The sequence below is a fragment of the Thrips palmi genome, unplaced genomic scaffold, assembly GCF_012932325.1.
Source record: "Thrips palmi isolate BJ-2018 unplaced genomic scaffold, TpBJ-2018v1 HiC_scaffold_1, whole genome shotgun sequence".
Classification (NCBI taxonomy): domain Eukaryota; kingdom Metazoa; phylum Arthropoda; class Insecta; order Thysanoptera; family Thripidae; genus Thrips; species Thrips palmi.
This window is the reverse complement of record NW_023144620.1, coordinates 792746-803906: the sequence shown is the minus strand read 5'-3', so window position 1 is coordinate 803906 and position 11161 is coordinate 792746. Positions and strand designations below refer to the sequence as shown.

The 11161-nt window shown below is 41.0% G+C and overlaps 2 protein-coding genes across 2 annotated transcripts; both read right to left on the bottom strand.

Moving 5' to 3' along the window:
• Positions 1–297: 297 nt before the first annotated feature.
• Positions 298–2712, bottom strand: LOC117642855. The gene is made up of 6 exons (XM_034381457.1): positions 2572–2712; positions 2291–2456; positions 924–1936; positions 772–844; positions 512–677; positions 298–433 (listed from the first exon to the last, which is right to left on the bottom strand). The coding sequence occupies exons 1-6, from the start codon at positions 2710–2712 to the stop codon at positions 298–300; spliced, it is 1695 nt and encodes a 564-aa protein (XP_034237348.1).
• A 2158-nt stretch (positions 2713–4870) lies between these two features.
• Positions 4871–9367, bottom strand: LOC117642850. The gene is made up of 7 exons (XM_034381446.1): positions 8866–9367; positions 8455–8564; positions 8242–8353; positions 8020–8131; positions 7745–7842; positions 5707–7655; positions 4871–5645 (listed from the first exon to the last, which is right to left on the bottom strand). The coding sequence occupies exons 5-7, from the start codon at positions 7746–7748 to the stop codon at positions 5001–5003; spliced, it is 2598 nt and encodes an 865-aa protein (XP_034237337.1). The 5' UTR covers positions 7749–7842; positions 8020–8131; positions 8242–8353; positions 8455–8564; positions 8866–9367; the 3' UTR covers positions 4871–5000.
• Positions 9368–11161: the final 1794 nt, after the last annotated feature.

Here is an 11161-nt window from a genome sequence, read left to right as displayed (position 1 = left end):
TAAGAATATTGATTTTCAGCCACTTAGCACCAAAAACCTCAGAGTAGTAAAGAAACTCCCAAATTAGGTAAAAAAAGTGGCAAATTTAGAAAACATTGGTTTTTTCGGCCAATAAATTTTTTAGCGACCTAATATTTTAGGATGTTTTTTCTTACCATAAGGGCATCTCAGAAAAAATTTTTGGTCAAAATCGGAGGGGGTCATGGGAAGGCGTTGCACGTATTAAATAAATTAGCTCAATAGAAATCATTAATCTGGATTCATCACATTCAAATTCATCTTAAATCTAGCTTCAATCTAAAAACTGGGACGAGTAGACTGAAACAGCTTCAGGTTGTTTGAAAGAGTGATGAGTTTGCTGTTTATAGTAGAACTTCCCCGCCTGGTCCTATCTCTCTTGGCACCAGTTGGTGGATTAATTTGAAGAAGAGTTCTATAAGAACAGAAAAGAATCGTTAATAATGCTGCTTCACAATGCGGCTGCACATGACATCAATAACAAGATACATACCTTTGACAAAATTCTAGGGTGACTTGACTTTCTTTGGGGTACTTGAGCCCATAGACAAAATAAAACAGAAAATAAATGAGGATAGCTTCTAAGAAACTTGGAGCTGACATGACCACAGCGTTCAAGAAAACCACCTGATGGTCTTCTGCATCAAAAATGGAGTTGCCTATAGACAGAGAAAATGAAATAAATTAGTTTTTGAAGATCAGGAAGTATTCACATGATTACAGAGATTCATTCGCAACTATGTGGAAACTTACCACGAACAATGATTATGGGGTTGAAGTTCGACTTGGACGCTGCTGCCAAGACATCAGCATCAGTAGCATTGAACTGCGGACAAAAAAAGCATGGTTAAATTTCACAATCTGAATCAAATGGGACTGGGAAGAAAATAAGACGAAAGATATACCTTAATAACCTGAAATAAAATAGCTGTATCTTCCTTGAAATATTTAAGAAGGAGTGGTATGAGAACCACAGAAAACGGAGCATCGCTCCGTTCCAAGGAGACTGCCGCATCTAATTGGTCCAGCAGCTTGTCAAGACCTGGAGGCACATTCACACGTTGCTTCCAAAAGTGATTAAGGTACTGGCAAATGTCTTTGGCATTGTGCCCCAGAGAAGTAAGAAATGTGTCCAACACATCCTTGTCAAGTAAATGACTGGCATGCTTATAAAAGCAGTGATGAGACAGTAGATGAGGCCAGCGTGACAGAACTCCTTTAAGGCTGGATATTGGACGCGCACCGACTATCTCACTTCTCTGAGTGGCATAAGTTTCCATGAGGAGCTTCTCAACTTCTGGTCCTTCACTGATGTCACTTAATCTTGAAAGTGCAAGTCGTTTCTGCTCTTGAGAGGCAGATGTTTCCCCTGGTTTCAAACCCGGATTGTGACGAACACACCCATAGTCATCTATCTTGCGATGTTTGGGATCGGATTCAACGTCATCAACCATTTCCTCATCAGCCATATTATCCCTTGAAGATCTTGCAGCACGTCTCTTCCGAGGAGTCTCCCCAGCTTCAATTCTTGACTTGCTTCTCAGATGATTCAGAGCATTGTAGACTGACGTCACAAGGGCTTCAAATCCAGTATCATGGACTAGGCCAACATAAGACCGATGAAACAACGGTTTGAGAAGCCCATCATCATAACTGAACAGGGCAGATACGTAAGATTGGCAAGTGGAAAATGTGTAGTTCCTCACACGTTTCCAAATGAAGTCAGACACATACTTTGAAGCTTCTCTGGCACCCCGCCGTTTCTTCAGGAGGATGTTTCGAGGTGGAGGGTCCATCTTGAGATCCTTCAAAATTGGGTCAAGTGTCTCCAGAAGCGGTCCCATTGGCAGTGGTGGGCACTTAGGTGGGGCAGGAGTCTGTGGAGAGGCAATTGGTTCCTGCAGTGTAACCTCATCATCTGAAAGAAGAGAAAACAATGGAATAAGAAAAAATGCATTTTCCCCAGAATCCCTTCTGTCCAAGTTCTGCTTCTAAACCAAACCAAGTGAAACTGTTCTGAGATGCGAAACACAGAGCTACAAAAAACTTTTAAAGGAAATGAAGTCTAGGTTAAGTTACAAACTATGCCTAACAAATCACCGTGGGCAAAGTACTTTAACAGAGCAGCACTTGTCAATGTACACAACACGTAAGTTTTGAAACAACACAGACCCAGGTAATCAAATGCGAACTTCTCAAATCAATGCACTGCTGCTCAGATGTGTTTCACTCCTCACACCCAGAGACGTAAAGAACAAATACAAAAACATACCTGCAGAACTGGATCCAGAGGAGTGATGAGTAGTCGTAGTCCAGAGTTGGTCTTTGGGAATAAGTACTAGAGTTAATAACTCAGGCTTGCGTGCCTCAGTGAGTTCCATTAAAATTTCATCCTCCTCAATCTCGAGACCTTCAGCCTCACCTGATGCCACACACAGCTGGAACGACACAAGACATTACAATAGTACAGAAGGTTTACTCAGATCCTAACCTAGTCAACATTGAGGCAGAACGAGATGCACGCCAAGGACCTAACCTATGCCAACAACTTACCTTATAGGAAGATGTGACTTCATCCAGGAGTTGGAATTTCTCTTTGGCTTTGGAAACAACATCCTCTACTGAAGATGCTGAAATAAACTTCTTGCCGGCGCCGCCGCCGCCTCCATCCTTGGTCACAACGACCAAAACCATGACGAACTGATTCCTGCAAGAAGGAAGGCGAGCATCAAGAACCCTGAACCGACCGAGTGGGACCATAAACACATCGCGTTTATCTTCAAACATCTATGGTAGTGGCAAACGGAGTAAACCGAACTTTACTGATAAGTTACAGCTAAGTTAGAGCCAAAATCAAAAACAGGCCACACCACGCCACACTATCACTTCACGTTCGTACCACGGAGGGCATCGCGCCGCAAGACTAACCTCTATCGTTCGCCGACCGCTGGTAAGAAAGAGTACGCTCGGGGAGCTCCGTCCGCTGTCCAAATTAAGACCAAAGAATGGCTGAAATTTCATTTTGACGGCTTTTATCTTCTAACCCTAGACCTACAAAATTTCAGGCAAGTTCCGTCACGCGTCGCTTCGCTTCGCTTCATTGAAGGCAGTGGGTGCACCGCAAAGCGGCAACCCTAAAATATAAACTTATGGCCAGCAGCTCTTTAGAGTTCCATGTTCGTAAAGTTGAAGGGATTCAAAGTTTGTTTAATTTTCCAGACAGTCATTTAAGAATTATTTTTTTCTCATAAATAACATTTTATTTCGTTTTATCTTTTTTTTTAACCTAAGTTTCATGTTGGCAGGTTGGTAACAGATCCCAGCTTCTCTTCTGCTAGCACCGGCTGATGTTTGTTTGGAAATAGTATTATTGAACAATGAAATTTTATCGAAACAAAATGAAAAGGTTTCGTTTAAATGTTTTGTCGCTGGCGCGCAAAGATTTCTTTGAGAGAGAGAAGAAAAGAAACGAACAATCGAAAGGGCACTGCCGTCTTACGGGATCAAATGAATCTGAAATTTACTTTCCCCAGTCAGTGAAGCTGTGAAGCTGTTCAAGCTTCAATACTTTAAGTGAGTCTCTGGACTATATCATGAGTGAACAAGGCACCAACGATTCCGGTGGATCTTCACAGCTCATGGGCTGTCACGAGGAATGGCCTGTTGAAGTAGCTGAGAGGAGTTTGAGTTCATCTTGCAGCGAAAGTGAGGTGTGTAGCTAACCTTTTGTTAGATTGAGCGTTATCAAGGAATGACAAGAGATTTTTATTTGACTCTGTTAAGTATTTAGAGCAGAGCAAGGCTCAGAGAAGCAAAGAATCAAACGTTAAAGAGCTAAGATTTAACAACAGTATGTAGCGTAGTTCTGACCGTGGGAAAGCCAAATTGGTAGTCACTGTTATATATGAGGTGCAAATTCTTACTTATAGACTTATGAACTGTTTTATCTTCTCACTCGCCCAATGTCATGACTCAAATTAACTGTCTCAATCAATAGAGTAAGAATATCATAAGTCTGACGAGCTTTCAGAAGTAGCACGTTATAAAGTCATTTGTGTAAGAGCTTTAACTATTTTAATCATTTTTCAGGGCGATGAAGTGGATCAGCTTAAACTGGAATTGGCACACTCACAATGGCACAATTCCTTGTACAGACAGACACTGTGTTCTGTGCCGGGAGGCTTGAAGGCATTTGAAGAGCACTTTCAAGCGAGTAAAGAAGAGAGAGTGCCAAGGCTTTGTTCGGACTGCGAGAAAGACAATCTCATACATCAACTGGCTGCTGTTTCTGTGCGGACTTCTCCTGTTTTCTGTGCTGGGTTGAGAAAGGTAAAGTAATTTGTTGACTTCTCGCTGAGTAGTAGATTCTCAAAATTGTTTTTGATGAGATTTTGTTTTATTTTGTTCATGCTGCAGAATAAACACCAAGTGAAGCGGAGGAGCCAGTCCAAATGAACATTGTTATCTTGTTGCTGAGCTTCATATTATGTGATATAAATTGGAAACCATTACATTACATGTTACAAATAAACAAGCATGGATACAGACTTTCATTTGCTTATCAGTGAATATTTTGGGCAACTATAACATCCTTTTCATTAAGTTTACCATGTTAGTTCTTTAAATGTAATTAGCAGTGTCACTGCTGAACAATCGCAATCAGAAATTTCAAGGCATAGATGATTTTTTTAAAAAAGTAGGTTTCTCAATTGCTGCAGCATCCATTCTAGCTCAAAGCATTTCATTTACTATTAAAAAGTTGTGTTCTCATGAGAACATGATAAATATAATCATATAAAGACTAAATGAAAAACTGGTGCATTCCTGAGAAGTGACGCCAATACAGGGAAAGAAAGGAAGGGAAAAGTTAAAGCTTAAGTTGTTTTATTGTCAATTTTACTTTACTTCCAAAACAAGTCAAAACCTAATGTTACATTTGAACATGGGTACAAATTATTTACAAGACAAAACAGAAGGTAAATCTAGCAATAGATAGCATGCTTCAACTTAACAAATGTAGATCCAGATACCTTGTATTCTCGAGGAACACAGTGAGTCAATAAAGATGAATGGGAAATGCATTCATATCCCTTCCTTCCCTCCAGCCTAAACACACGTGTAGGGGATACAAATGTAGTGCTGAAAACTTCTACGACAAAAAACACTTGGTTATTGTCATCATACAAGCATAAGCATATTCTGCCAATTTCCACATCACACTGATAGTGAGCTTGTCGTAATACAACCAAAGAGCCCTTCTTGTAAGTAGTTCCTCGCACAACGACAGAAGGACACTCCTGAATATGGTTTGATGCAACAGAATGTTGCACAGCATGGACAATTTCTGGAGCATACATGCATACATAAAATGTTGAAGAGTTAGTGATTTCCACTTCACATTGCAGCTGGGCTCCAGTTCTAAGGAAAGCCTGAAAAAGCTCATGTTTCACAGTAAGAGACTTCAATACATTAATAAAATTTTTAGAGAAACGAATAGTTCGTTTGAAAAACTGATGCTTATGTTCAAACCTAAGTGTAAACACCTTTGACAAGGGCCCAAAAATCATAATCAGTTCTGCAGCATGGCTCAAGTAGTGGTGCTTGGGCCTCAAGGGAACATAAGGAAACTCTTAAATCTAGATATTCATGAATCAAGTCATCTAAGTAGGGCAAAGAGGAAATATGGACCTCTGGGGCCAGAAGAAGCTCCATTATTTCAACTAGCAACACATAGTTCTTCCAGACTGGATCCTCCCATTTCTCATGCCAGTCATCTACTAAATCAAGCACTATAAGAGGAAACAGTTTTAGAAAGGTCCATATTTGGACAGCACCACCAGCAATCTTTTCAGCTCGAAATGTGTAAGGCTTCGGTTGGTCACGACGATCCTCACTAGAGTAGGGAAATGAAGCAGTTTTGGCATTGAGCTGTTCAGTTGTGAACCAGCCATTACAAATAAAATAGTAGACAAACCATGCCATATCAACTGCTGCCACTCCTTCGTGGAGGTCGTGGGCCAGGCATGGGGGAAGACCAGGATTACAAACATGGAAGTGCTCTAGCTCATTAAAAATACTGTTGAGTTTCACACCCATTCTGGTGTTTCGATGCCTTCCCTGCAAACATTGATTGTACACTTCAGGCGTTCGGGCTGGGAACTTCAAATGATGACCTCCATCGGAATGAAATGATGGATTATCTATTGTACAGTACCTACAAAAGTAGCGAGTTTTAGAAAAGCTCATGAGAAAACCACCAAGGCAATGGCTGCCCAGATTGTCACCAGTTACAAACACTAGTCCAGCTTTGACATTCTGACCAATACCAATATCTACACCTTCTCTTTCAAGCTTTTTCAGGTCATCTATAATTGGTCTGAAAAGTTTCTCGTGATCATAGTCCTTTTCCTTACATAAACCAATCAGAAAAATATTATTGACTTTAGACCGCATGTAATCTGGCATGTTTCCTATGGTTAAATAAATACCAATAGTCTTGTGTTTGCCTTTTGCCGGTCCTATGGCATGGACTAGCTCGAAGGCATCTTGATACAAAATCAATTTGATGCTCTTCTCATTGTCTTTAAAGAAAGGGTTATCTTTGTAACACTTTCCATCAGTGAAGTCTTTCAGAACATTAGGATCAGATTGACTTGGGGGATCTAAACTTACAGAATAAGACTTACTTTTAAATATACGTTTCAAAGTTTTGATTATAGAAACATAATAGAAAAAATTGCCATTCTTCAATCTCTTTTTTCTGGGATTTACATACAGAAAGTTGTCCAAATAATACTTGTTTCTAGTATATTCTGTTCTCAAAGCCTTCAGATGCTTCCTATGAACATCGAACACCTCATTGACAATCATTTCAGTAGTTTCAGGACTAATATTTTCACGAGAAAGTTTTTTTCTAAGTTTATCAGAAATGGCATTAAAAGTATCCTCATGAAGAGTTTGAAGCTCTTTGGCAATATACAGAACTGTAGATGCAGGCAGAAGATATTGAAATTCTAACTTCATGAAAAACTGAGCCAAGTTGTCCAAAAGAAGTTTGCCTTCATCTACTAACTCTGCCACTGGTGGCAGTGGACCATCAACTATTGGCAAGTCATCCAATGAATCACAATTATCTACATTTAATACAGCTTCAACCACATCGGGTACAACATCGGGTACATCGGGTACATCGGGTACAACTCTGCTGAGAGTACCAGCTCTATGACTTCTCGATACATGTACACCAAAATTATTGCTACACTTGAAGACTCGATTGCAATCAGGAAATGGACAAGGAGTTGTTGCTCCAGAGTTCATATGACCCTTCAGATGTTTAGAAAGTTCTTTGAAAGAGTCAAGCTCTTTCTTACATACCAGCAGCGTACACTCAAATTTCCCAAAAGCATTAGATACCAACTGGGAGCGGTTCGGATTGTCTTTTGACAACCTCACATCAAGAGAGTGGTGACGATATAGATGAGTTCTCAAGTTGATCTCAGATTTGAATACATCCCGACATGAAGTAATGCAGCACGGGAAAATTGCAGTGATATGACGATGTAGTTTCAGGTGTGAAAAATATGCTGAGACATTTGAGAATTGGCTGGTACAGAAGCGACAAACCAATGTGACAGGATCTGCAAAACATATTTAAAAAATGAATTAACTTCCAAATAACATCATGTGTGACACTTCTTTACGAGACAAGCTTGATTCAAAGGCTTACCCATGGCTTTGCTGAAATAGGCCCGGTTGGTGAAATCGCAAGCTTACTGTTCAATACAGCATTGTTTTAGTTCGATAAGAGTAAGGTCCACAAAAAACCTAACCGAAATAAAGGTTTAAAAATTATTAACAAAAGTGACAGGTTAGATTAAATTGAAACATAAGTTGAACTTAATTCAGATATTTTGAAAAGAAGAACCAAAGAAGGCCTAATTGAGAATAATCGAATTTAATCGATATCAATAGATTGGACTAAATAGACAGAAAATTTCTTACCGAGAGAGCATGGCCAAAAATACAGGCTCCAAATGTGAATCAGAGGAATCGTCAAAACTTAAAACCGTTGACTGGAGAGAAGTTGCAGCCATTGTTGGGTCCCAGTAAAATCCTGGAGAAACAAAACGGGTTATCAGTCACATCCAAAGGAAGAAGCAAAAGAGAAAAATCCAACTCAATTGATATGAATAGATTAGACTAAATAGACACTTAATTACTTACACAGAGATGATGACCAAAGAAACAGGCTCCAAATGTGAATCAGAGGAATCGTCAAAACTTAAAACCGTTGACTGGAGAGAAGTTCCAGCCATTGTTGGGTCCCAGTAAAATCCTGGAGAAACAAAATGGGTTATCAGTCACATCCAAAGGAAGAAGCAAAAGAGAAAAAATTGATATGAATAGATTAGACTAAATAGACACATAATTACTTACACAGAGATGATGACTAAAGAAACAGGCTCCAAATGTGAATCAGTGGAATCGTCAAAACCTAAAACCGTCGCCTGGAGGCAAGTTAACCATCAATTGGTCCCAGTAAAATCCTGCAGAAACAAAGTTTTCAGTTACTTCCAAAAGAACTAAACAAAGCATCATTGAGAAAAAAATCCTATTCAATCCAGAACTGATTGGACGGATTAGACAAAAATCACTTGCTCAGCGAGCAATGCCAATACAGTCTGCGCATGAGTGTTAAAATGGAAGCATCAAAACTGAAAACTGTAGACTAAACACAAGTTGTACCCAACGATTGAGTGAGTCCAGGCAAAATGCTGATGAAACAGTACGAGTAATAAATTTGCTAAAACTAGAAAGATAACCCTAGAGTGACACACAAATACTCACTCAGAACATAACCCCAACTTGATGAGGCATGTAAGCAGACACCAAAACCTCCAGTAACGATGCCATGTCAAACAGTCCCTGCAGGGCCTGAACAGACAGAGGGGATTCTCAAACCATCCACAATATTACAACAAGACAAGACTGAATTAGGAACATGACACGTTCAGCATGTGAGGCAGTACAAAACTTACATGCAACACCAACATGATTTCCCACAGGCCAGTGGTAGGCAGTGGCTGAGGAGGCTGGGGCTGGACCAGGCTGGACCACGAGCACGAGAGAGAGTGAGAGAGACGGTGTGTGGTGTGTGTGGTTTTCTGGCCATGAGCCAACACGTGTCATATGGCCAGGGTTTTCAGGCGACGAAGGGAGAGGGGGAGGGGGTGGTATGAAAAATTTTGAATGCGGGTAAAGGAACGAGAACAAGCCCACGAACTTTCAAAACCAAGAAATGAGAGTTCATAGCCGTGCCGATGATGTTTCATAGTCTTATTGGACATTTCACGCCACAATAATGATCTTTCATGGCGCTACTGAGTTATCATGGAGATGTTTTGATACTTCAGGTCACATTAATGACTTTTCATTGCGGAACTGTTTTTTCATTGAGATGCTTTGACATTTCATGTCGCAATGGTGACTTTTCAATGCGGCACTGATTTTTCATTGGTGCGTTTTGACTTTTCATGAAGTTTACAATAACAGTTCATTAGATTTATGAAATTTCAATGTCACTATGAAATCTCATGGCGACAATGAATTATCAGAACAGATTGGTAATGAAATTTCAAAGCATTTTTAACAGTGTAGCGCCAGGCGGATTGAAGGAACAGGCAGCGAGACATGCCTGCCAAGCGTGCACTTACTAGTGCATACATGCCGCCGTGTACACGCTTTCTGATGCAGGAAACTCCCTACACACTAAATACAAGGTAGGTTTACGCCAGACCGCGTCTTGTCGTAACAGGCTTCGCGATGTCTCGCGGCCTGTCCCTCCAATCCGCGCCTGGCGTACCTACCTTGGCCTGCGGCGCTAGCCTGCCTTCGGCAGGCATTGGCTTCTCCATCGTCGGTTCGGGCCACATGCGCGCTGCGCAAGGCCGAAAAACAGAATCTCTCTCTCTCTCCATCGTCGGTTACTTGTTACGTGTTGCATGCTGGGGGGGTCTTAATTCTAGATAGAGTTGCTTCATCTACAGATAACGCGATCTTGACCCTTGTCACTTTTTAACTTGTCGAGGCTGGGGGGCGAGCCCCCCAGACCCCCCATTCTTCAAGACAGAGGTGATCTACCTGCAGGAAACTCGATTTTTCGCCGTTTTTTAGGTGTTTTTCGGCTATAAAAACTGAACCAGTGGAGCTAGGATAGTGACATTTTGCGTGTGCCGAGCCAAGGACATACCCAAAAAGTGTGCAAAATCTCATTGAGATCGGCCGAGCCGTTCAGGAGGAGTAGTGCGGACACACAGACAAACAGACAGACAGGAAAAACTTTTCAACACCACTGGAGTAACAGGCTTCGCTATCGCTCAGCCAATCATGGGACTTCTTTTGTCCTACGATTTATGCAATTTTAAGCACATCCGACGCTGATGCAATTTTGTTCCCGTCTGGCGACACATTTTGTCCGACGCTCGCTGCAAGTTGTACATTCAGTAGACAGTTCCGCCTGGCGGACATAAAATTGCATCACCACCGGATGTGCTTAAAATTGCATTATTCATGGTACAAAAAACAGTCCCATGACATTTAGTGTGTATCCCTTATGCACTAGATTAATGCTTCAGTTAGCGTGTATATAGCATGTATGCACTTAGTAAATGCATGCTTGGCAGGCATGCGCTAGCTAGAGCGTGCTTGCAGGCATGCTCCACTTAGAGCATACGATGTACGCTCTTCGATTTATAGATATGCTTCCAAGCACCCTCTTATTAACAGCATGCTTGCTAGGCTCACGCTCAAATAGAGTGTACATTGCATGTCCACGCTAAATAAGGGTGTACATTGCATGCACACGCTAAACACTGTGCGAAAAAAACACAGTAAATCCCGTTAATTTTTTTGCCGGGATTTACTGTAGTTCAGGACACAGTATTTACTGTGCCTGGTTACAGCATTTACTGTAGTACAGTAGATCCTGTAAAAAAAAGTACAGTAAATCCTGTACTCAGAACTACAGTGACAGCTGTACTAATCACTACAGGATTTACTGTGATTTTTTCCCACAGTGAATGAGAGTGTACCTGGCAAGTGCACGTAAACTGGCACATGCTTTTATAGGACTTATCTAGTGTAG